Source organism: Quercus suber, unplaced genomic scaffold (genome assembly GCF_002906115.3).
Source record: "Quercus suber isolate HL8 unplaced genomic scaffold, Cork oak 2.0 scaffold_990, whole genome shotgun sequence".
Lineage (NCBI taxonomy): Eukaryota > Viridiplantae > Streptophyta > Magnoliopsida > Fagales > Fagaceae > Quercus > Quercus suber.
The window spans coordinates 26,963-54,378 of NW_027070405.1; the positions used below are offsets into that span (position 1 = coordinate 26,963).

General features: G+C 32.6%; 1 protein-coding gene across 1 annotated transcript; it reads left to right on the forward strand.

The window, feature by feature from the left end:
* Nucleotides 1-15,324: 15,324 nt before the first annotated feature.
* On the forward strand, nucleotides 15,325-25,712 carry LOC111985177 (aminopeptidase M1). Its single transcript, XM_065768727.1, has 20 exons — nucleotides 15,325-15,483; nucleotides 16,741-17,499; nucleotides 17,831-17,976; nucleotides 19,141-19,243; nucleotides 19,451-19,637; nucleotides 19,719-19,812; nucleotides 19,995-20,148; nucleotides 20,265-20,369; nucleotides 20,640-20,756; nucleotides 20,863-20,979; nucleotides 21,606-21,788; nucleotides 21,941-22,223; nucleotides 22,315-22,436; nucleotides 22,515-22,612; nucleotides 23,785-23,962; nucleotides 24,047-24,161; nucleotides 24,249-24,316; nucleotides 24,419-24,493; nucleotides 24,992-25,069; nucleotides 25,314-25,712. Exons 1-20 carry the CDS (start codon nucleotides 15,454-15,456, stop codon nucleotides 25,452-25,454), a joined length of 3,153 nt encoding a protein of 1,050 aa, XP_065624799.1. The 5' UTR covers nucleotides 15,325-15,453; the 3' UTR covers nucleotides 25,455-25,712.
* Nucleotides 25,713-27,416: the final 1,704 nt, after the last annotated feature.

Below are 27,416 nucleotides of genomic sequence, written 5' to 3' on the forward strand. Positions count from 1 at the left end.
CATTGGGAAAAAAAAAAATTAATCATTCTAAGTATATTTGAAAGCACTTTTTTTTTAATTTTTTATTTTTTATATTTTTATTTATAAATATAACCTATGGGGACACCCTTAACCCAAAAGCTTAACCCAATAAGTATGAGTCTAACTATTATATTAACTGCTCACTCTTCTCAAATAGTATCCAATGGGGCTTCACTACTTCACCAACTATGTACTACTCACATATTCAAACAGTAGGGTATAGCATATTCTCTTTTATTTTAAGCTTAAAATTCTCTCACACACACACACACACACACACTAATAGTTTATAAAAAGAGTTATGTAATAAAATTTGTATTATTATTGTAACAAGCAACACTCGAAATATTTACCTTGTATAGAAGCCCTTCATTTTGTTGTTCAAAATTCCTTAAAAAGCGATGGTGAGAAGTCCAATCCATAGGAAGTGTGTCAACAAAGTCCAAAACCAAAATCTCATCTTCTTCAACCACATCAACATATAAAGGCTTCAACACCTGCCTAAGTCCAAAACTTAATTCATTTATTCATTCAGCATATTTTTATTTATTTTACTTAGCAACGTGTAACACGGATTCAAATCTTTAGATTTCCTAATAATTTTTTAAAAAATATAAGGTCGAGATGAAGCCATGCCATCTCAGAATTCCACTTACAAAACCTTAAAATAGCAAATTTACCCCTTCTAAAAACACCCAGACATAAACGTAATGTTTGTAAGAAAAGAATCAAATCCTCACTCTCTCTCTATAGCGGTCCCCACTTCGTGCAGACATCAACAAAAGACGGTAGAGGCCGATCAATGGTGGAAGAGAATCCCTGCAAATTTGGTGTATGCATGAAGGAGTCTATCTGTCTGTCTTCTTTGTCAACTTTGGGTATAATTGACAAATCCGAGTTTTCTTGTATCTATAAAGTGATAGAATTGGATTATGCTTCATTGTTTTAGTTTTCTTGCAAGAGTCCTTCATGTTAACCATGTAACATTTGGTCCGTGAATCAATTTTTTTTTTTAGATACTGTTTTAAGGGTTTTGTTAGTGGGATGTTGCGCGGCAAAATTTAGACCTTTATTTTCGAAAAGAATTATTAGGATTTGAAAAACTCTACTTGATAAGAGTATCCTAAGAACTCTAATGATCTGAATCCCAAAAACACACCCTTGATTATTTGGCTGTTAAGTGACACATCATCTGTTGACATTTTTTTTTCCGCACTGTTTCACAACTATTTCCAAATCAAAACAAAAACAAAACCCAAACTTAGTGGCTTATTGTGAACATGCACCCATCAGCTTGACCAAATCAGGTTCACAGCAGCGCCATAACAATGGCAATGGCAATGGTGAGTTTTTCTCTTTTCTCTTTCTCTTCTCTTTTGCTCCAATTTGACTCCCTCAAGTCCTCACTCACAGGCAGACATAGAGACTTAGAGAGACAGAGAGAGCCGCATTTTCGAGCCTTGACAATGGAGGCGCCTTTATTTGCTTCTTCTTATTCTTCATTGCCGTTATATTCATGCGCTTGACAGCTCGTCTTCGTCTTCATCTCTCTTATTTCAATGCAGTAGTTTCTGCAAAACTTTCTATTTCGCTAAATTCAAATCTCCTAGAAACCTCTCCATCAAAACCTCTGGAATAGTTGGGTTCGCGGGGTTCATGATGAACAAAAGAGAAAATCTGGGGGTTTGGTGTTGTTTGTTGTTTGATTTTGGAATAGCTATGAAACGATGTCATGTAAATATGTGGAATTGTGTTTTTATTTTTGGGCAAAACGGCATATTTTTGGGGTTAATTTGGAAAAGAAAAAAAAAAAACACTTCAACACAATGATGTGTCACTTAATAGCCAAAAACTAATTATGATATTGTTTTTGCTTTGTTAATAAAACCAAACTTTAAAGTGTTAAAATCAAATTTCTCAAACTTCAAAATGTAAAATCCAAAAAACCCAAATTTCAGGATGTACTTGCAATTAACTTTAGTTTAAACTAATTTGAAGTAAAAATTAGGTTGATATAGAAAGAAAAATATGTTAGATAACTGTGACCTGGTTAGAATTAGAAGAGTTTGCAGTAGCTGGATGAGTGAAAGATATAGAGGTAGTATCAATGGAGAGTTCTGCAGCATTGAGGACGATGAAGCTAGTATCTGCAATGATGTTGAGCTCGATCGCCACAGACCATCAAACTTGCATGTGCTCAAGTCTGGTTTCAGCCATATGTCGTAGCGTTTCGGGACAGAAAATTTCGGAAGCCGAGGTTTGCCCTTTTAATTGCTCCATCCTTTTTTTGAGATTCGAATTTCTCCTTGCATCCTCCTCCTCTTTTTTCCTTCTTGCATCCTCCTCCTCTCTTCTCCCTTCTTGCATCCTCCTCCTCTTCCCTTCTCCTTCTTTCATTCTCCTCCTCTTCTCTTATCCTTCTTGCATTCTCCTCTTCCCTTCTCCTTCTTGCATTCTCCTCCTCTCTTCTCCTCTCCTGCTTTTTTCATTTTCTGCCTACAAAAGTTTACAATAAGGCATCAATGGAGCAAAATGCATGGGAAACTAAGGGATATATTTAGGAATTTATTTGGATTTGACAAGTTTGGAGATGACCAACTCGCTCAAGTGTTGGGTAGTGATTAAATGCTTGAAGTATTTGATGTGTTACACTAGTGAACTTCATTGAAATAGAGGAGTTTTTTGCAAACCATACTGAGTCCAAGATCGCTAGAACCTTGAAGCAGAGCATTGAGCAAGTTCACATAAATGCAAATTGGGTTCAAAGTGTTCAGAATGAATAACATCTTGCCAAGGCTGTGAAGGAGTTGGTACACAGGAAGCACTAGGAGACACTTTTATTTGGCCTTTGTTGTCAAGACTCAAGAAGAAAGCAAGTGGACTATATATTTCACAACTTTTCATAGTGTAAATTTGCCGAACAAGTGTGATAATAATGAATCAGACATATACATATATACATGCATGTATGTGTGCGTATATATATATATATACACACACACATATATATACCATTTGTGCATTAATAATATTATCTTCTGGAGTTGGTTCTTTCTATTTTTGGTCTCCCTTTTGTTTGTGTGAAAGTGTTTTTGTTTATTTTCTCTTTCTTCCTAATAGCATTTTTGGTGCTAGTGTATGTTTCCCAGATTAAACAAAGTTATAATGGGCTTCGGTCTTCTCTAATCCATTGTTATCTAGTGTTTTTTAAATCTCACTAATTAGACTTTGATGTCAGTGTTAATTTGATCTTTTATTTTATTTTTTTTACTAATCTGAAAATTTTATTCTTGTTTTAAATAATTAAAACATTGTATATTACATTTGTGATATTTTACAGTAAAGAGTAATGAAATTTAATTACGTAGTGAATATATGAGTTCTTCTACCTTGTACTTTTGGTCGTTGATATTTAGGATAAGTTAAATTTTGATCCTTCAAATTTAAAAAATTCAGATTAATTTAATCCATGAAGTTTCAAACAAAAAAATTAAAAAAAAATTATGTCCCTCCATCTATGGGGTCGATTTGATTCTGGTCCTCTAAACATGATATGTGTTATATACGGTTCAATTTGGTCGCTCAAAAATGGTGTTCTTGGATTAATGGTAGTTGGTCATGTAAATATGAAAATTAAAAAATATATATATATATATATATAAATAAAAATAAAAAAAAGGAGGGACCAAATTGCTTCCTTTTCGAAATTTCAAAGACCAAATTGGGACATTTTTAATTTGAGGGGCTAAAATCAAACCCATGCCAAATTTCAAATTCAAAAAGTATAATTAACCCTTTTATTATCTATCCAACTAAAACTTTACTACCATGGGTGCCAAAAAATCAAACACTATATATTTGCATCGATCTTGAACTCATATGGTTTTTTCATGGCTAAGTATCTTCAAAGGCATAAGGAAGAAAATAAAGGAATAACAAAACATATGAAAATCATTAGGTACCTCAAGAGTAGAGGTAACACAATACTCCAAACCAATAAAATTAAGTTACCTAATACAATATGTGGGTTCCAGATAACTAAACCGGTAAAGTCTCTGATGGTTGAATAAGAGACCCTACCTACACTAAAAACTGATTGGTGTCTTGGTTTGATGATAAAGATCTATCATCAGGAGCAGACGTCATAGGTTAAAACTCTCTCTAAAAAAAAGTTACCTAATACCAAAAAAAAAAAAACCAGACTTTTTGAGTTTATGTTATATTTTTGCAATTAATCACTTGTTGTATTGATGTGGAGTAACCCTTTTCACAAAAAGAAGAAGAAGAAGAAGAAGATGATGATGATGATGATGATGAAGTAACAAGTCACCTATATTTTGGGTACCTAATAAGTACTATGAAATAGATAGACAATATTGGGCATACTTGGCCTTTTGTACATTTTAATCTCTCTTACTAGAGAATACTTAAGACAAAAGGGGGGAAAACTAGGAGAATACATGGTGTTTCCTATAAATGCCCTCCATTAGCATCTTTCCTAAAAATATAAATTTTTGTAGTTGTATATTTTTTATTATTAATAATAAAATTATGAAGAGATCTTATTTGTGATTCAATTAATTTTTCCATATCCACGTTGATATTTTCTAATAGATATTTATAATTACAAAAAAGGGGAAAAAAAAAGAAAAGAAACACCGTCTACAATATTTAATTGGTCCCATAAGAATTTAGTGTTAGTTACCCATGTTGGTGGAGTTAAACTTGTCACATTAAGCCAAAGTTTAGTCTGGTGCTTGCTCAATTGCTAAATTAATAAACAAATATTTTTTCCCGAGTTAAATCCAAGCTATTGATAAATGGTTTAATTCATTTATAACCTTAACAACAATTTGACTTAAACTTACAAAAATTTGGTGAAAAAAATATTTTTGCATTCGGTAACTTGATTGTATGGATTTGGAATATCACATCACCTATATTCCTTGAACGTCTAATAACTTTCCTTTGTTTCCCTTAGGCACTCGTTAGCATTTCCCTTCATTTTATTTTCTTCTTTATGCCTTTGAAGATATTAATGGCAATATATGCGTGATCGCCAAGCACCTGAGCTTTGAACGATCAAGGAATTAATGACTCATTATAATATTATATGCACCTCTAGCAGTTAAAGCTTCTCTATTTATTTGGATGAGAATATGATGTGGAAAGATGCTAATGGAGGGCATTTATNCCCAAGTCACGGTGGTCTTGGACCACCCTGGCCATAAGGTGGCGCCGCCACTGGTGGTACAATGATCTTTGAATAAAGATAGAAATTTTTATTTCATATTGCTACCGCAAAATTATCAAGCTATCTCCTATTGTTTACTTCAACTTTGTGACTAACTGCATGTGACCCTGAGATGTTCCTCATTTTATTTTTTGGACGTGTGGCAAAGGAGCTGTAAAGGAAAGGAGAGTGAGGAAAAAAGGGGAATGAGAGAGAGAGAGGATGAAAACAAGAGGGGCAAGGGAACCTTCTTTTTTTCTTTTTAAATCACAATACTTCCCCAATGTATCTTTTTTTTTGTTGGGAGAAGGGCGGTCGGGATCTCTTCTATAAGAGATGCTTATTAGTAGAGCTATAAATGAGCCGATCTAAGTCTAGTATTAAAAGTTCATTTAGTTTTATTTCGAACGTGAGTCGAGTTCAAGCTTATTACCAAACAAAATTACATGTTTAAGTTTCATACATTTTCTTATTAAACAAGCTCGAGCTTGTTAACAAACTATTTATTTAACTTATTTCTTTTCTCGTTTATAATAAAACTATGACTTTTTTTAAAAAATATTTTTTATACAAGGGAAGTTTGTAATATCATAGACCCTAGTCAATCAAGAACAATAAAAATGGTTAAATTTTTTTTAACCCTTTCAAAAAAAAAAAAAAAAAAAAGAACTATGACCAGCTTGATAAATTTGACTTAAAAACTTTTTTATAGTATTTAAATTTAAATTAAATATTATTTATTTAATTTTTAAAATTATACTGTATATCCATTCTTTTTTTTTTTTGTTTTGCAAAACTGCTAATTAAGTTTTGCTAATATTTCTTTTAATTGATAATATGACTAATTCACTAAAATTTTTGCGAGATAATCAATCTTAAATAGGATTTTGTCAACTTTAACTTTGAAAAAAAAAAAAAAATCATTTTTGCTTAAACAACTATAACAAATATTGCCAATAAAATTATGTTAGTGATATATGCATTTACAAAATAAAGTAGTCTTTTTGTATAATCAAGAATTGTTATAATACATTTTGAACATCATTATAATTAATTTCATTGTTAAATTTTTACTGTATTATTTCATTCTTTCTAATTCTTTTTTATATTTTCTTGTTGTTTTGGTTTTTTTTTTTTTCTAATATAAATTTGTGTTGTATATTTTTATTATTAATAATAAAATTATGAAGAGATCTTATTTTGATTCAATTAATTTTTCCATATCCACGTTGATATTTTCTAATAGATATTTATAATTACAAAAAAAGGGAAAAAAAAGAAAAGAAACACCGTCTACAATATTTATTGGTCCCATAAGAATTTAGTGTTTTTTTTTTTTTTTTTTTTTGAGAATGAAGACATGAACTTTATTAACTGAATGAAGCCAAATCAGCTCGTACAAAGTTTTGAATGTGTGGTGGAGTATCCTCCATCCATACTAAAAAATCTGGTATGCTAATAGCATGTCTAGCCAGACTATGTGCTACAGAATTGCCTTCTCTTTTTGTATGAGAGCAAAGCATTGTGTCAAATCTTTGTGAGGACATTCTTACATCTTCCAGCAAAAGGCTTAGTGGAGATAAAGCGTATTCAGACTCTTTCAAAGCTTTGATGACAGCCAAAGAGTCCCCCTCAAGGATGGCATGATAAGAATTTAGTGTTAGTTACCCATGTTGGTGGAGTTAAACTTGTCACATTAAGCCAAAGTTTAGGCTGGTCCTTGCTCAATTGCTAAATAAATAAACAAAATATTTTTCCCGAGTTTTTTTTTTTTTTTTTTTTTTTTTTTTTGAGAGTCAAAAAATGGGGGTCTTGATGGTCATATTGCACCCCCGGGCAGGGAGCCAGTGGCCTCAGCCGAAGTAGCCCGATCTCGGGGCCTGACTGTACCACTGTCAGTGAGTCACCTTATCTCTGAGTTAAGAAAAAAATTTTATATATAATAATTTAAAATTTTATATTTATTTACCTTTAAAAAAAAATTTTGGGAATACCCCAAATTCTTTTTATGCCAATAATATTAAATTTTGGTTCATAATTTGAGCAACTTAACAATATATTGGGGTTTTTCAAGCAAAAAGGAAAAACTCAAAAAAAAAATTGAAATAAAATCTTTAAAAAAATTATAATAAAACTACTAAACGCTGGGCAGTGGCTTGATTCCTTGATTGAGCACACTGCCCAATACAAGACAATTTCCAACATTTTATTATTATTTTTCCTCACTAGACATATATTACTTCTCATTTTTATTTTTTGTTCTCTTGTTTATTCTTAACCACACACGTCTTCTATGTGTTTGGATAAATTATTTTTAGCCATTTTATATTACTATTCAACTTATTTTTGCTACTATTTATAGGCTCTACTGCACTTTTTAGTACTATTCATGGCCCACTGTACTATTTTAGCTAACTTTTACCTTTATCTACAATATTTTAAGCAAAAAAATTTCAGTTTAGCAAAATAAGCAGTTCCCAGACACTTTTTCATCTACGTTTTAAATTTTATTACATCTTCATCTACACTTTTACATCTACGTTTTGCCTTCCTCCTTATTCGTAACTTCTATGTCTTCTACCAGTACCAGTGTGGCAGTGTCTCTTCTCAAGTTTTGTGTTTCAAATTTCTCAATACGATTTTTTTTTTAGCTATACAGGTACCTTTGTTCATTTCTTTTCTTTTCATTTTTTTTTCCTTTTGAGGTTTTTTGCTGTACAAAATGCAAATTTGTTTTGGTTTTAAGAACAATTTTTTTTTTTTAAGTACAAACTTCATGCCAGCCAAATCTTGAATTTCGGCTGGTATTTACCGAAACGTTCTAAAACACCCGAAATAAACCGGAATGACCCGAAATTTTTTCAAAGTAGAATAGGGTGGGCTATTGTTCCAGTTTGTTTACCAGCACAGTATTTTCCAGCCGAAACAAAACGGAACAGAATTAATAACATTAAATTAAACCTAATTACCTAAAGGCTAAAAGGAAATAAAATTGTATAATTTATGCTTCTTAAGGAACTCCCTAGACAAAATTCCTGGAGCTGCCATTGTGTACCACACAACCATTGATTCTAAATAGAACAAAATTGCATACTTCTCTTAGCAACCCAAGTGTTGCCTCCCAAGGTATTTACATCTCTCTCTATTTCTTTTTGGGTTTTCAGATAAGTACAGTATCACTCAGTAGTTCTGATGGCCAACTACTAACGTGAAAAATATTATTTATAAGACTTTAGTAAAACCCTACGTGGGATCCTTAGGGATTTTAATTTTCAGTTGTGGGATCAATCAATTGCATTTTTTAAGATTATTGACTTAGCTTAAAACTCTTTCAAAAATTATTCCTTAATATTCTCAATCATATCAAGAAAATATTTGGACTTCTACAAATTGCAATAATGTCCATCAATACATTGCAATTGACCCCTAAAGATTAAAGAATTACATATGAGGTCCTGTTACTTACAATTTTATATATTTGTCCTCCCATCACACTATATTCCCCATAAGCCACTAGGACTGGATTAATATTACTGTTATGTCCCTAACTTATGCAACCCTTAATTTCATAATTCTATTGGACTCCAAAATATCTTTAAAAAATACTTTTGAAAAAAGTCATTGGCCAATTTTGTCTTGAGTCTAACTCTAATATGAAAATCAACTGAATATACTGCCTTCTTTAGAAACTGGTGGATTCATTATTGAGCATTTACATATTTTACTCGTTACACATATAAACCAGTGTGTTTGTATATAGCCTTTGAAATAGTATCACCAATTGACATTGTCAAAGCTATGTGCATAATAAATAAATATACACAAACCTCTCATGTTTAAGGACAATAAGAAATGGGTTGTGTGCTAGCTGCCCCAGCTCCCAACTCATTTGGAGAATGATTCTTCTCATTCTTTTCTAAATTCCAATTTTCATCTTCAAGAATTTTATTTTGTATTTTGCTTCCTTTCTCTACCATTCCTTATTATGATTTTATTTTTTATATACTGGTCTCTGTATCAATTTTCTCCTCCTCCTCTCTATTATAAAAATTATTAAAGAATCAGTTTACTTTGAAAAATGGCAACGAAACTGGTTTGAAACATTCTGATTTTCACTCAGATGCAAAGCCTCAATATAAATCGAAGGCGTTGGATGAAACTGAACTAGTAGCTCACGTGAGGGAATGGGAATAATGGAATTTGGAAGGAATCAAGGTTTTGCATAAATTTCTTTCTGAGTGCATATACTACTACTAAAAGCAATTTAGTTTTGACAAAATAAGTTGTAGCTTTAGGCTACAACATTACATAATATCTTTTTTTATTTAATTTGAATTTTTACAAATCCATGTTTGATTACATTTTCTTCTTATATCCTCGTACTTGTAAAATTTATAGAAAATTAAAGATCAATAACTACGTCATCAATAAATTTTTTAAATTACAAATTTTTGTAATTTAAAATTATGTATAAAATATAAGCTTATAGATTATATAGTAAATAATATCTAATTGACACAAAAGTTGACATGTGTATTAATAGTGTAAAGAATATGCAATTCAATAGTTAGATTTTCAAAATATGCAGTAATATTTATTTTATCGAGTAAGGTTGTAGACTTATGCTACAATCAATTTTGTAGCTATACTTTGTATATTTAGTTATATCAAATGATTTTTTTTTTAGAAACAAACACACACACACAAGGGAGAGAGAATAGGTGCCCCTCAAAAACCAATATTATACATTTTTATTTGATATTAAATTATATTTTCACATACATGATAATTATGGGTATTTTCGTTGTTTAAATGTGGCATGTGATGTCAGCTATGTAAAAAAAATCATTTTTATGGTTAAGGAACAAAAAAACAAAGAGTAATGCTTTTTTCATAAATTATTTAATTATTCTAAATGGTGGATATTAATCAGGGATAGGCCCAAAGGGGGCCCTGCCCCCTCCCTCCCTAATGCCAAAAAAAAAAAAAAAGAAAAAAAAAAGAAGGGTAAATTGGGTATAAAAATCAAGTTTAGGGCCTTTAGGCCCCTCCAAGAACATATTAGCCTAGGCCCGGCCCAACAAGGAAAGATACACTGTTTAAAAAATAAAATAAAATAAAATAAAGAGAGAGACGAGAGAGATTGAGAGATAATCAAGCATCAACCACAACCACCACCACTGGCCATTGACCTATCGACCACGTCGTCGGCCTCTCCATTCGATCTGCCCAATTTCAAGTATTTAAAACCTAATACTGATATGATTTTTCTTTGATGCTATTTCTCCACACCATACGTTTGTAGTTTGTGCGAATATGTGATTGTGGTGTTTGTGTTTTTTTGCTGAGGATGATTGTGAATTTAATATATGAATAATTGATTAGTGAACGTGTGATTGTGTTTGTGAATCTGTCTCTCACTCTCAGAGACCGAAAATTATATAGCTTTGCTGTGAGTAAAGTTATATTATTATTATTTTATACAAAGAGTAGGGGCTGTAAAAAATAATATATTATATATAAAATAATGTTCATTTGTTTGACTGCTCTGCAACAATAGAAACATGCACATTGCACATGAAAGAAATTGAAGCTTGCTAAATTGTACAACAATGGCGGAAACAACAACAAAACAATGAGAGAGAGAGAGAGAGAGAGAGAGAGAGAGAGAGAGAGAGAGAGAGAGAGAGAGAGAGAGAGAGAGAGAGAGAGCAGTTTCTAGAAAATGCGTCAGTGTATTCTATTTCACAAGCTTGACAATACATTGACCCACATCTCTTTATATAGCATAATTACACTACACTAAGAAACTTCTAGAGGCAAAACTATTACAACAAACTGACAACCATATTCCAAATTATGCTCCATGAAATTAGGAGTGACAGTTGGAAGACAGTTATGGCTCAACTGCTCACTGAAAGGCCATAGCTGAAGAACCAGTCCTTGATAGAAGTAGAGCTTTTCTGGAACAATGGCTAATGAGGAAGACTTGAACCAAAATGAACTCATTTATCATCAAAGCTAAGTGACACTGTTTTGTCCAAGTAAAACGATATCGTATCATAGTCAAATAGCCATTAACTAGCCATTAGCTTCTTCCTCCTCTATTTTCTAATCCTGTTGCCTTTGGTTGTTAGTGCTTGCTTTCACAGCACAAATTTGGCCTGTCCACAGGTCGTTTTGGGTTGGGTTTGTGCCCAACCCGGAACCGACCCGATAAGTTCGAGTCTCTCATTTCTGGACTCGCCGCCGACCAGTGAACGGAATCGGGTCAGGTGGTCGGATTTTCTCGAATTCTGGTTGGTCCTCGGTCGAAGTTGAAAATTTCGAAACTATGCCAGATTTTCACCGGAAACCACCAAATTTGGTTGAGATTGGGCCGAATCTATTGAGATTTGGTCAGATCTCGAAGAGATCAGGCTGAACTCGATGAGATTTCGCTGGATCTCAGTGAGTTCTCGGTGGATCTCGAAGAGAATAGGCTGAATCTCGATGAGACCTCATCGGATCTCAATGAGATCTCGGTGGATCTCGAAGAGATAAGGCCTGATCTCGACTTAACGGACAAAACGACCGGCGAAACACACCCATTAGTGGAGAAAAACTAATTTTTCAGTGCATAGACAGTCGGACCAGTTAAGATCTGGTTTTTATGCTCAAACCCGTTATTCGACCCGCCGTTATTGGCTTTTGGGGACGAAGACCCGTCGTCGACCGTCACCGGCGTCGGGTCGGCCGATTTTCGGGTCGGGTTGGGTGTGTGCCGGGTCTAGTTGGACACCCTTAGCACAAATAAAGCAACAGAGGGCAATCCAATATTAGGAAAATGTAGTAGTATAAATTCATAATGTTGTTTTTTTGCTCAATGTTTGTTGTTTTATGGATTTTGTATTGTCGTTTGCTTGGCTTTTGGATTAGGTCCATTTAGGATTTAACAAGTTTTGGTATTGCTGGTTATTTTGTCTTTTGAAATATGGGTGTTTTTAATGTGTTTTTGATATTATCAGCGGTATCAGGTATGAAAGTGAGAGTTTAGGATGCTCAAAAATATTCATATTCATAATGTTGGTAGTGGGTAAGTAAGGGTGTGTTTGGGGCATGGGTGAGTACAAAGATAAAAAAGACAATTAATTATATATTAAACATGTCACAAATTTTTTTTTCATATTTCAGACCACCCTAGCTTGAAATCTGGGTTGTCCCTGATATAATTGAATATCCCACTAGAGCTTACGCTTGCGTAAGCTCATTGAGGTAGTAACTTTAAGCAAACAAGTGGTATAATGTAACAAGTACATACATTGAACTAGATTCAATCAAGAACATCCTATGAAGCGATCACTGTTAGTTAAAAGGTTGTTTTATCATAATCATTTCAGATTCCTGACCAATTGCAGCACTAGTTAATGGGGTGAATCACCCAAATCTTGAATCAACTAGTAGATCATCAACATAGGGGCCCAATAGAAAAGAAAAGAATAGATTGCTTTCTTCATTCCATATCAAGCTTAAGCTTCAATCTCTTCTTCATTCACTCATCTGCTCCTATATTTAAGGAGCTCTGTCTGTCCTCACAAACGTAGCCTTAAAATAATAAAGCAATCCTTGTTAGAGGCTGCAGAAGCTCTGAAATTGACTTTATTGTTTTCTCTAATTGGGTATTTCTAAAATTTCCCAGAAAGTGTTATATCGTAGAGTGCTAGCTTAGCAGTGCCATCGTCATGGGACAAACACAATCCTCTCCGCCTCCGGTATGAAATATTCATATTTCTTGTTATCAATTCAACAGTATGACCAAATTAACTATGTATCACATAACCTTTTTTTTTATTTTTTTAATCCTTTTCTTCCTAAACCCTCAAACACTTTATACATGAAAATATGTCAAATAAACTAAAAAGCCCCTTGCCAATCACATAACTTTCTTAGACTTTAGTTTCTAACGTTAAGTTTTTCCATTTCTAAAGTCTAAAAGCTAACATATGAGTAATAATAGATAGATTATCTCCTAACCAATCCAAAAATACCGTATTATTGAAATCTTTTACATAGTTACTCATTCTATATTCATTGTCATCAGCATTTGACCATCTAGTTAGGTTGCTATTTATCCAAAAAAGAAAAACTATCTAGGATGATAGAGCGGAAAAAGATGTCAATTTAATATATAATGTAATTGTATATAGATTAATTATATTGATTCTACAGGAAATTATTATTTACTTTCGGAGTACCATAAATACGTACTCTCTCCTCTCACATGAATGGTGGGTCTCACTAATTAAATTCATGGTAGGACTCACCATTTATGTGAGATGAGGGACTACATATTTTAGGTACTCCGAGAGTACCTAATAATTTTCCTGATTCTACAACAATAGTAAGTAGCTTCATTCTCAAAACTTTAAAAGGTTGGTAATGGATATTCAATAGACTAGTGAGGCTCAACTTATGTATTTTTTTTTTTTTCTTCATTCTAATCTATATGAAGTCATGTACTTTTTGGTTAAACTTGCTTATAATATTAATTAGAAACAACCATTCTATTAAAAAAAAAGCTCGCTTTTATCACAATACATTAAATCACAAATCAAATTACAAATTAAATAAAAATTTATTCACCCCCCTCAAATTTTAAATTTACTTTTTCAAAATTTAAATTGGCCCTCAAAATTTTCAACTAGTCCAATAAAAGTAAAACCCAACAAAATCAATTTGGCAAAAAAATAATTATAATAATTTTGATTAAAAAAACCATCAAAAAAGAAATTTTTTTTTTTTTCTTTTTTTCTTTTTTTTCTTTTTTTTTTTTTTGCATTAGGGAGGGAGGGGGGCAGGTCCCTTGGGCCCCCTTTGGGCCTGTCCCTGATTAATATCCACCATTTAGAATAATTAAATAATTTATGAAAAAAGTATTACTCTTTGTTTTTTTTTTTTTCCTTAACCATAAAAATGATTTTTTTTACATAGGTGACATCACATGCCACATTTAAACAATGAAAGTACCCATAATTATCATGTATGTGAAAATGTAATTTATTATCAAATAAAAATGTATAATATTGGTTTTTGAGGGGCACCTATTCTAACATAGCTATATTTTGTTTTCTCTCTCCCTTGTGTGTGTGTGTTTGTTTCTTAAAAAAAAATCATGTGATATAAAACTAAATATACAAAGTTTAGCTACAAAATTGATTGTAGCATAAGTCTACAACCTTACTCAATAAAATAAATATTACTGGATATTTTAAAAATCTAACTATTAAATTGCATGTTCTTTACACTATTAATATACATGTCAACTTTTGTGTCAATTAGATATTATTTATTATATAATCTATAAACTTATATTTTATACATAATTTTAAACTACAAAAATTTGCAATTTAAAAAATTTATTGATAACGTAATTATTGATCTTTAATTTTCTATAAATTTTACAAGTATAAGGATATAAGAGGAAAATGTAATCAAACGATGGATTTATAAAAATTCAAATTAAATAAAAAAAAAGATGTTATGCAAAATGTTGTAGCCTAAAGAAACAACCAATTTTGTGGCTAAATTTTGTCCAAACTGAATTGCTTTTAGTAGTAGTATACGCACTCAGGAAAAAAAAAAAAAATGCAAAACCTTGATTCCTTCCAAATTCCATTATTCCCATTCCCTCACGTGAGCTGCAAGTTCAGTTTCATCCAACACCTTCGATTTATATTGAGGCTTTGCATCTGAGTGAGAATCAGAATGTTTCAAACCAGTTTCGTCGCCATTTTTCAAAGTAAACTGATTCTTTAATAATTTTTAATAATAGAGAGGAGGAGAAGAAAATTGATACAGAGACCAGTATATAAAAATATAAAATCAAAATAAGGAATGGTAGAGAAAGGAAGCAAAATACAAAATAAAATTCTTGAAGATGAAAATTGGAATTTAGAAAAGAATGAGAAGAAAGAAAAGAAAAGAATAGATTGCTTTCTTCATTCCATATCAAGCTTAAGCTTCAATCTCTTCTTCATTCCCTCATCTGCTCCTATATTTAAGGAGCTCTGTCTGTCCTCACAAACGTAGCCTTAAAATAATAAAGCAATCCTTGTTAGAGGCTGCAAAAGCTCTGAAATTGACTTTATTGTTTTCTCTAATTGGGTATTTCCAAAATTTCCCAGAAAGTGTTATATCGTAGAGTTAGCAGTGCCATCGTCATGGGACAAACACAATCCTCTCCGCCTCCGGTATGAAATATTCATATTTCTTGTTATCAATTCAACAGTATGACCAAATTAACTATGTATCACATAAATTTTTTTTTTTTGAATCATTTTCTTCCTAATCTTTCAAGCACTTTATACATGAAAATATGTCAAATAAACTAGAAAGCCTCTTGCCAATCACATAACTTTCTTAGACTTTAGTTTCTAACGTTAAGTTTTTCCATTTCTAAAGTCTAAAAGCTAACATCTGAGTAATAATAGATAGATTATCTCCTAACCAATCCAAAAATACCTTATTATTGAAATCTTTTACATAATTACTCATTCTATATTCATTGTCATCAGCATTTGACCATCTAGTTAGGTTGCTATTTATCAAAAAATGAAAAACCATCTAGGATGATAGCGTGGATAAAGATGTCAATTTAATATATAATGTAATTGTATATAGATTAATTATATTGATTCTACAACAACAATAAGTAGCTTCATTCTCAAAACTTTGAAAGGTCGGTAATAGATATTCAATAGACTAGTGAGGCTCAACTTATGTATTTTTTTTCTTCATTCTAATCTATATGAAGTCATGTACTTTTTGTTTAAACTTGCTTATAATATTAATTAGAAACAACCATTCTATTAAAAAAAAAAAAAGCTCGCTTTTATCACAATACATGAAATCACAAATCAAATTACAAATTAAATAAAAATTTATTCACCCCCTCAAATTTTAAATTTACTTTTTCAAAATTTAAATTCACCCTCAAAATTTTCAACTAGTCCAATAAAAGTAAAACCCAACAAAATCAATTTGGCAAAAAAATAATTATAATAATTTTGATTAAGAAAAAACCATCAAAAAAGAAACAAAATTCTTAGCTAGCCCATTCCTCAACCCATGGCCCTGCCAATAATATTAACAAAACTCTAATTCTCTTTTAACAAATTCCAAATCATCAGTTCTCAAAACAAAAATAATAATAATAAAAATTCCAAATAATCTATATCTATATATATACATATTCAGTTTTCACTTATGTGATAATTTTTAGGTTGCAAATACAAATCCTCTATAACCACCCCACCCCCACCCCCAAAAAAATGTAGTTCACTAGTTGAACATATCAAATACTGCCAAGCATTTAATCACTGCCCAACACTTGAGCGAGCTGGTCCCATTTCCACACTTGCCAGATCCCAAATAAAGTTCCTTAATATATTCCCTTAGTTCCCATACATTCTGCTCCATTGATGCCTTACTGTGAACTTTTGTAATAGGACATGGAAAGCGAGTGGAGAAGGAGAAGAGAGGAGGAGGAGAATGCAAGAAGGAGAAGAGAGGAGGAGGATGCAAGAAGGAAAAGAGAGGAGGAGGATGCAAGAAGGAAAAGGGAGGATGAGGAGAATGCAAGAAGGAAAAAAGAGGAGGAGGATGCAAGAAGGAAAAGGGAGGAGGAGGAGAATGCAAGAAGGAAAAGAGAGGAGGAGGATGCAAGAAGGAGAAGAGAGGAGGAGGAGGATGCAAGAAGGAAAAGGGAGGAGGAGGAGAATGCAAGAAGGAAAAAAGAGGAGGAGGATGCAAGAAGAAAAAGAGAGGAGGAGGATGCAAGAAGGAAAAGGGAGGATGAGGAGAATGCAAGAAGGAAAAAAGAGGAGGAGGATGCAAGAAGGAAAAGGGAGGAGGAGGATGCAAGAAGGCAAAAAGAAGAGGATGAAAAAAGGAAAAAAGAAGAGGAGGATGCAAAAAGGAAAAAGGAGGAGGAGGATGCAAAGGCGAAATTCGAATCTCACAAAAAAATGATGGAGCAATTAAAAGGGCAATCTCGGCTTCCGAAATTTGCTATCCCGAGACGCTACGAGATATGGCTGAAACCAGACTTAAGCATGTGCAAGTTTGCTGGGTCTGTGGCTATCGAGCTCAACATCGTGGCAGATACTAGCTTCATCGTCCTCAATGTTGCTGAACTCTCCATTGATACCACCTCTTTATCTTTCACTCATCACCCAACTACTGCAAACTCTTCTAATTCTAACCAGGTCACGATTATTAAACCTATCTTATCTTTCTATCAGCCTAACTACTTTACTTTAAAAGTTAGTTTAAACTAATATAACTGCTTTAACTTACATATAAACTTTCTAAATATGTCTTGTTAAACTTTAGTTTAGTGCTTTGCTTGCTTTATAGATGTTATTGATGTTGTTAAGCTCTAGCTTATTAAGCTGATCAAAGAAATAGTCAACCTTTCTATTATCTAAATGCGAGATTGACTTACTGAGTTGTCATTTATCATGCCAAACCAAATGCCATGTTGTTTAAAAATAAAACACTAAACGAATAAATGAATTAAGTTTTGGACTTGGGCAGGTGTTGAAGCCTTTATATGTTGATGTGGTTGAGGAGGATGAGATTTTGGTTTTGGACTTTGCTGACACACTTCCCATTGGGATCGGACTTCTCACCATCGCTTTCAAAGGAACTTTGAACGACAAAATGAAGGGCTTCTATACAAGGTACACCACTCAAGTGATGCTTGTTACGATCATACTAAAAAATTTATTACATAACTCTTACTATTAGGGTAATTACACTCCCTTCCTTTGGGGTTTGGGGAAATGACTCTCCACCCAAATTTGAAGGGAAAAAACACTTTCCTTTCTTTACATCCAATTGACCAAATTTTGTTAAATTAATACTATTTAAAATGTTGTGTGGTAACCTGCCTTTTGTTTTTAAAAATTATCCTCCATTTCAGATTGTTTTAAATTTTTAACTTAAGTGTATTTAAAAAATATTAAGTATGAATTTTGCTTGTTGTTATTATTTTTCTTTTTTCAATGGGTTATGGAGAGATTTACCATTGCAAGTGTTTTGATACTAGATAAATTTTGTATTTTTATTCTAAATTTATCAATCATTTTTTTATCAACCACAATTAAACTTTTGAAAAGAGATTCTTGTAGAAGTTTAGAATATTTCATTACTAATATAAACAAAATGGGTTCGTGTTAATTTTTTCAAATGTCAATGAAAGGGAGTGTTTTTTTTTTCCCTTTAAGTTTGGGGTGAAATGTCATTCACCCAAACCTTAAGAGATAGTAGTGTAATTCTCTCCCAAAAAAATAATAATAATAATAACATGCCAACCCTATTGATGGACTATTATTCACATGTGTGTAATAGTGTGGGTTAAGTAGTGAAGTCCACAATGAAGACTGTCGAAGCATTTTACCATTAATATTGTATTTGCACCAACAAAGACTAATGAGAAGAGTTAGTAGTTAATATAACATAGTTTGGCTCATACCCATTGGCTTAAACTTTTGGATTAAATGGTGTCTTCATGTGTTATATAAACTACTTAATTGCAATCTTCCCTAAGAGTCCTCTCACCCTCTATATAAAATTTTTTATAAGAAAAAAAGTGCTTTCAAATATACTTAGAATGATTAGATTTTTTTTATTTCCAATGAAGATTGAGATTATCAGGCAAGCCTTTGACCATAGCAATTAAAGATTTAAGTTGATGTATATACTCTCTTTAATAGGATTGAACCTAGCAATGAGTTCAATCTTCACCATTTACTTATAAATGGAGCTAAATGTCTTCTGTTCTCTGCTAAATGAGAATTTTACTAGTAATGTGTATATATTTAAGTTGTTATTTTGCTTTCTAGTACATATGAGCACAATGGTGAGAAGAAGAATATGGCAGTTACACAGTTTGAACCAACTAATGCTAGGCGATGCTTTCCGTGTTGGGATGAACCTGCTTGCAAGGTGTCACAATCTCTCTCCCTTGGTTAACTTAGATCTTGTCCTTCTTTTGCTAAAATCAAATTTTATAACTGACTGCATTTTTTTTTTTTTGACAAAATAACCAACTGCACTTCATGTTGCATTTTAGATCAGAAGTAGATTTGCTTGATTCTGTTTCAAAAGAATGCAAACAAAAGCTTATTTGGCCCTTCTTATTTGGCATTGCAGGCGATGTTCAAAATTACATTGGATGTGCCATCACAATTAGTAGCTCTTTCCAACATGCCAATTATTGAAGAAAAAGTGGATGGGGATCTGAAGACAATTTCATATCAAGAATCACCCATTATGTCTACATATTTGGTGGCAATTGTAGTTGGTTTGTTTGATTATGTCGAACATCTTACATCTGATGGTAAAAAAATACACTGTGTTCATTGTTTCCTGTGTATTATGATTCTTGTTCTTGATAGTGTAATCTTACATCACTTTACAGGAATTAAAGTTCGAGTATACTGTCAGGTTGGTAAAGTAAATCAAGGGAATTTCGCATTGGACGTTGCTGTTAGGACACTTGAATTATACAAAGAGTAAGTTTTACTATGAATCATCACCAAACTATTAATCACGAGACACAGTATACAAGTCTTTAGCTAAATAATGCATTTAAGTGGACACTGGAATATGGATATTAACGATCCTTCAAGTCGTTACATTTTGGTGCTTGTGTTGTGTTATTTGAAATTCCAATTAACCACGATAATTTCTGCAGATACTTTGCTGTGCCTTACTTTCTTCCCAAATTGGATATGGTTGCGATTCCTGATTTTGCTTTTGGGGCCATGGAAAATTATGGTTTAGTTACATGTTGTGAAAGAAATTTGATCTATGACAATCAACATTCCGCAGCTGCTAATAAGCAAAGGGTAATATGCATGTTGTGAATGCTGCTCTTTTTGTTAGAATTTCATTTGCTTAATATAGTATGGAGTTATTGTTTTAATAGCACTACACAAAGTGTTTAATTATTATTTTTCCTTAGGTTGTGATTGTCGTAGCCCATGAATTAGCACATCAGTGGTTTGGCAATCTTGTAACGATGGAATGGTGGACTCATTTGTGGCTAAATGAGGGGTTCGCAACATGGGTATATATTGCATTTGATTGCAACAGATCCAAACTGAGCTGTTTATTAAAATTTCAAGATTGGTTTGTTTATATATCAAGCCTCAAAGGTTGGCTTAAGCCTGGCTTGATTATTAAAATAAACTAACATAACTATTTTTGGTGGAACGTAGCCCAAGCTCTCCGTAAATGGATCTGTTTTTTACGCCCAGCATGGGTCATGTCTCTATATATTATTCCTTATTACACTGCATGCTTTTAAATTATATATCGGTTATGTGAATGTGTTTAGGCCAGTTATTTAGCAGCTAATCACTTGTTCCCAGAATGGCAAGTGTGGACTCAGTTTCTTAATGACTGTACAGAAGGCCTTAGGCTGGATGGGCTTGCAGAGTCCCATCCCATTGAGGTAATTCTGCATGCACTATTTTTTTTTTTCCTAAGTATAATTGTTTTTTAAGAAATTAGTATTGTTACTTTTTAGAGTATATCTTTACATAAGCATAATTTTTTAGGTGGAGATAAATCATGCTAGAGAGATTGATGAAATCTTTTCTGACACAATGAGTGACAAAAAAGGTGCATATGTTATCCAAATGCTGCAAAGCTATCTTGGTTCAGAATGCTTCCAGGTTGGTTGTTGGATTTTCTTTTGGTATATGCTTCATTTCCCAAGTACAAATATTTCTTGTTAATCAAGAAACTCTTTTCCCTCCACCCCAAATTCACATGAAATTTATGTCATGAAAACCCTTCAAAAATTTTGTCTTCGAGAAAGATAGAGCAATAGTAACTTTGTAGTTGCAAGTTCTAAAGAGATTACAATGGTTTTGGTAAAAAATTGTAGGCTAGTATGAAACAAGTTTAGGAAGAAACCATTATCATGATGAATACTATATAACTACCATTTTGAAAAGTTCTTATTTCTTTTCTATATAGTAACAATGGTTATACTCATCTAGATAAGAAATACTCTTAGAAAGTTTATCTACTTGATATCTGGTAACATATCCTTCAGCTTGATTAGCTTCTAGATTTTTTCTTGGCTGCCATGTATTACTTAAGTTATTGTAGTTACTGTTCATTCTGTTATGGTCCATCTTCGTCAACCTATCATCTTCGACAATATATGAGATAATTGTTCCAATTTTTCCATTGGATTAAGAAGCTTAGCTAGTCAATTTTTGCTCATTTGTAAAATATTTCTTATGTAACTGTATGTCAGTTAATTATCTTTTTTCTCGCATCTGTAAATCAGAGGTCACTTGCTTCATATATAAAAAAATTTGCTTGCTCAAATGCGAAAACAGAAGATTTATGGGCTGCACTTGAGGAGGGATCCAGTGAGCCTGTGAACCAGCTAATGAATTCATGGACAAAGCAAAAGGGGTACCCAGTTGTCTCTGTCAAAGTCAAAGAGCAGAAATTGGTGTTTGAGCAGGTTTCTTGTGTCTAGTCTCTTTCACTCATTTTTTCCTAAAATAACATATCTTAACCCTGATGCATACTATGTCGTTTCATTTTGTAATGAGTGTCACTTAATAATATTTTGAGAACTTACTGAGTTCTGACAAATCAATATAATAATGGCAGTCACAATTTTTGGCAAGTGGTTCTCTTGGGGAAGGGCAGTGGATTGTTCCAATAACATTATGCCGTGGCTCTTATGATGTGCACAAGAATTTTCTACTGCAAACAAAGTCTGAAACTCTTGATATGAAAGAGCTCCCAAGTGACGGGAGCAAATTAGCATCTTCTTGGGTAAAACTTAATATCAATCAAACTGGCTTCTATAGGGTTAAATATGATGAGGACCTTGCAACTAAGCTCCGATATGCAATCGAGAACAAATATTTATCTGCAACAGACAGATTTGGTAATTTTGATATTTGTACCCGTACATCTTATGATAGTATGTGTTTATGGTAGAATAGAGCACTTAACACAACCTATTTTTGTTTTAACAGGAATCCTAGATGATTCATTTGCCCTTTGTATGGCTCGCCAACAGCCTTTGAATTCATTGCTTACCTTGATGGGTGCTTATAGTGGGGAACTTGAATATACCGTGCTGTCTAATTTAATCAATGTAACGTTCACCTCTTGTTTAAGACTTAGTAGATTTTATTTGTGCTATTAGTCCTAATTCTAATCCCTCTATTCACAGATAAGTTATAAAGTAGAAAGAATTGCAGCTGATGCAAACCCTGAATTGCTGGAATGCATTAAACAATTTTTTATTACCCTTTTCCTACGTTCAGCAATGTAAGTTGTCTTACATACAAATAATTGAAATTCCTTTGGTGGTCCTTGTTTATAAGTCATTCTGGTTGCTCTGTCTATTGTTTTTTCGATATAAGTGATATCTTTTAAGTTGATTTTATTCCATTTGATTGAGAAAGCCCCCCACGATGTTAACTATTGAGGTACTAGAATGTTTGAAAATACATTTCCACAGATTTATAGCATGAGTGTATCATTTCTTTATATATTGAATAATTAGATTATTAATAGGTGATTGATATGCTAATTTGATTGGGAAAGTTTTTATAGGGAATTGAAAAAACTGTCAAAACAATTAATTACTTTTTCGTTTTTCCATAAAAAATTTCTTAAAATGGTTTACTAATATATACCCTAAGAGCACATGATAGTAAATCCCATATTTATATATCTGACATTTTCTGAATTAAGTCAATCTTTTTCGTACTTAAATAGGGTTGCAAATACCAAATAAAAAGCAGACAGGTTTTGTTTTTCTTTAAATCTAAGAGACAGCTGTAAATGTCTCAGAATGTAAAAAGTGTGTTGTTAAGGAAGAAGAAAAAGTCACTTAAAGGATTGTTGCGATTCCTCATTCAAGTTTTGTTGTGATCGACTCACAAAGTTTTACCTCAAGATCTAGGATACAGATATTTCTTGCATTATTTGACTTATATGAATATCTATTTCTTTTATTTGGAGATATTTTATATATGATTTGTCAAGATTAAATCGTCATATATACTAATAATTATATTGAATAAACCTTAGACATCAAGTCTGAAGTTGCATAATATGAATAAAACTTTCTAAGGAAGCATGTAGGATGTTAGAAAAAGCTTTAAGGGGAAGAGATCTCTGACTCGACGGTTGCAAACCACGAACGACTTATATGAGACCTTACATGCTAATGAAAACCCGATTGTATGATTTTATCACTAACACAAATAATTAGCCCTTAAAAACTTTGAGCAAGTCCAAGAGCTATATTGCTCAGTAGCATAATTTGCTCTCCTTTATGAGGAGAACCAACATTCAAATCTCCCTCCCACATTGTTGTGACTATCGAAATATTATTTATATATGTGTGTGTGTGTGTGTGTGTAGGGCAAGATTAGCTTCTTTTTTATTTTCATTCTTCCATTTATTTTGTTCAATTTTGAATTCCTTTGCAGGAAGCTTGGTTGGGAGCCTAAGAAAGGTGAGAGCCATCTAGATGCAATGTTAAGAGGAGAGGTTTGGACTGCCCTTGCTGTGTTTGGATATGATCCGACACTAAAAGAAGCAAGTAGGCGTTTTCATGCATTCTTGGATGACAGAAATACACCACTCCTCCATCCTGACATAAGAAAGGTCGGTAAAAAAAAGCATTGGTCAATTACTAGTATTTACCTATCTACAATACCTATCAAGTTTTCTAATGGGCTGTGGTTGCAGGCAGCATATATGGCTGTAATGCGGAGAGTCAACAGCTCAAACAGATTTGGTTTTGAATCTCTTTTGAGAGTTTATAGAGAGACTGATTTGAACCAGGAGAAAACTCGTGTCCTAAGTAATAAACATATCATTGTTTGAAATGTTACAAAATTATTTGAATCTCTCTAGTATGTTGGAGTCATGTATCTTTTTGTGCTTGTAGGTTCATTAACATCTTCTCCAGATCCCAGCATAATTCTTGAAGCTCTCAACTTTTTGTTGTCTTCTGAGGTATAATTGGGAAGGTTAAAATGTTTTTTCCGTGCTAGTTGATAAATATTGTCTAATGGAGCTTGGGATATTGATGTTGGCTTTATTTCCCATTTGATCTAGGTTTGTACTCAAGATGCTGTTCTTGGCCTGGCTGTTAGTAAGGAAGGACGTGAAATAGCTTGGGCATGGCTGAAGGTAATACTCAATTAGTAATGTAAAATGCAAAAAGCACATCAATGTGAAGAATTAAGAGGCCGCTTCTAAGATTTGATAAGCATATACAGGGGACAGGGCACTCATCTTCTTTCCTGTGGGAAGAACATGCATGGTTGTGCATCTCATGTACTTATTGCTGATAAAAAGGAAAATTGAGAAATGCTAGAGGTCAGATGTAAATTAATCATTTGGGCTAATGTGCTGAGAAATGAAGCCACATCTATATTGAAACTACTTGTTTAAATTAAAGTAGTGTTTCGATTAATCTTGGTCAGAGATTCCATCATGCTAATCTTAAACCATTGTTTCTCTAGCTTATTGTCGCTAAATTCTTTATGTATACATGAATGAAAGGGTACTTTGTTTTGATTTACTTTGGCACTGATCCCCTTTTATTCTATTCCCATGTTCATCACGAGTACATTCCACTTTGTTGTCTAATGCATTTTTTCTACTTTACATGTGATTGAAATGCAGGATAACTGGGAGCACATTTCAAAAACCTGGGGTTCTGGATATCTAATTACTCACTTTGTCAACTCAATTGTCTCTCCGGTTTGTTTCTCCCTTCCTCCTTTCTCTCTCTTCCTCCTTTCTCTTTTTTCTGTTGTTAGTTCCACAAGTATTAGCTTTTGTCCTTTGTATCTCAATTACATATGCATAGAAGTTTAGTTTAGTAAAAAAAAAAGAAAAAAACAAAAAAAAACAAATGTATAGTTAAATTCAGTTACACTTTGTTATTGTTATTGCTTATCATTTTTTTTTTCTTTTTTCATGTTTTGTTCTATCTATCCCCCAGTTTGCTTCATTTGAGAAGGCCAACGAAATAGAGGAGTTTTTTGCAAATCATGCTGAGCCCAAGATTGCTAGAACCTTGAAGCAGAGCATTGAGCAAGTTCACATAAATGCAAATTGGGTTCAGAGTGTTCAAAATGAATAACATCTTGCCAAGGCTGTGAAGGAGTTGGTACACAAAAAGCACTAGGAGACACTTTTATTTGGCCTTTGTTGTCAAGACTCAAGAAGAAAGCAAGTGGACTATAAATTTCACAACTTTTCATAGTGTAAATTTGCCAAACAAGTGCGATAATAATGAATCAAACATACACACACACACACACACACACACATATATATATATATATATATTGTTTGTATATTAATAACATATCTTTTGGTGGGTTCTTTCTAGTTTCTACTTTTGGTCTCCCTTTTGTGTGTGTGAATGTGTTTTTGTTTGTTTTCTCTTTCTTCAATTTATTTTTAGTAAAAGTCTAATATAGCATTTTTGGTGTTAATGCATGTTCCCCACATATTATCTTTGCACTACAATGAAGTATACCGTATTTCAAGTGTATACTTCCTCCCACTCACAACTAAGTGGGTCCCATAGCTAGTGGGTCCCACCAACAGTGAGTGTGAGGAAAAAAACACCCGAAATCGGGTGTATTTTTTTCCTATACTACAGCCTGATTTTAGTGGCCTCCCTTAAATGACATGCACTGTCTTTCTCCTAAAAAGAAAAAAGATTAAACAAAGTGATAATGGGTTTTGGTCCTCTCTAATCCATTGTCATCTACCGGCTTTTTTTTTTTTTTTTTTGAGCAACGTCATCTAGTGTTTTTAAAATCTCAACCTCAGACTTTGATGTTAGTGTTAATTTGATCTTTTATTCTTTTCTAATAAATTTCACAACTTTTCATAGTGTAAATTTGCCGAAAAAGTGTGATAATAATGAATCAAACATATTTATATATATATATATATATATATATATATTGTTTGTATATTAATAACATATCTTTTGGTGGGTTCTTTCTAGTTTCGACTTTTGGTCTCCCTTTTGTTTGTGTGAATGTGTTTTTGTTTGTTTTCTTTTCTTCAATTTATTTTTAGTAAAAGTCTAATATAGCATTTTTGGTGTTAATGCATGTTCCCCACATATTATCTCTGCACTACAATGAAGTATACCCCGTTTCAAGTGTATACTTCCTCCCAATCACAACTGAATGGGTCCCATAGCTAGTGGGTCCCACCAACGATGAGTGTGAGGAAATATACACCCGAAATAGGGTGTATTTTTTTCCTGTACTACAGGCTGATAGCGGCCTCCCTTAAATGACATGCACTGTCTTTCTCCTAAAAAAATAAAAAGATTAAACAAAGTGATAATGGGTTTCGGTCCTCTCTAATCCATTCTCATCTACTATTTTTTTTTTTTTTGAGCAACGTCATCTAGTGTTTTTAAAATCTCATCCTCAGACTTTGATGTTAGTGTTAATTTGATCTTTTATTCTTTACTTTTTTTTTCTTTTTTTTTTGGTCATGTTTGTATAGCATCTTTTATACTCCTATTAAGTCACATCAATGTAACATCTTGTTCCATCTCAGTCCATTCAATCCACTTCAGTCCAATTTAATCCATCCAATCCATTTCAATTGTAAAATCTATTAGTAAATAAATAAATGAGTTAACTTAATTAGTTTGTCCAAATCTTTTAGTACAAGAAATCATTTAAGCAAATTTTAAATTAATATTAATCAAACAATGAGATCTTTTAAATAACGCATCTTATAAATGTTTTCATGTAAATTTTTAATCGTAAATATAACATTTAAACGATACCATTTACTAACTAAAAAATTTACAAAGTGACATGATTTGTTAGTTTCATATCAACAACATAATAAACAAATTCCTAATTATATTTCAGCGATACTGTGTGTGAGGACCAAAGGGACATACAGAAAATTGGGCCTTAGTTGGGCTCTAAATGGGCCTAGCTAAAGGTCTAAACGAGCTACGCAAGCCCATATAAACCGAGAGGAAGACTCTGAGAAGGTAGTTAGTTCAAAGAAGGAACTTGGAGATGGATGAGCCGAGGAAGCTAAAGAGTTTATG

Coding starts and splice junctions, on each gene's coding strand:
- LOC111985177 (XM_065768727.1), top strand. CDS start 15,454: ATGGGACAAACACAATCCTCTCCGCCTCCG. Junction 19,638..19,718: donor CGAACATCTTACATCTGATG/GTAAAAAAATAC, acceptor ATCACTTTACAG/GAATTAAAGTTCGAGTATAC. Junction 20,149..20,264: donor CAGCTGCTAATAAGCAAAGG/GTAATATGCATG, acceptor ATTTTTCCTTAG/GTTGTGATTGTCGTAGCCCA.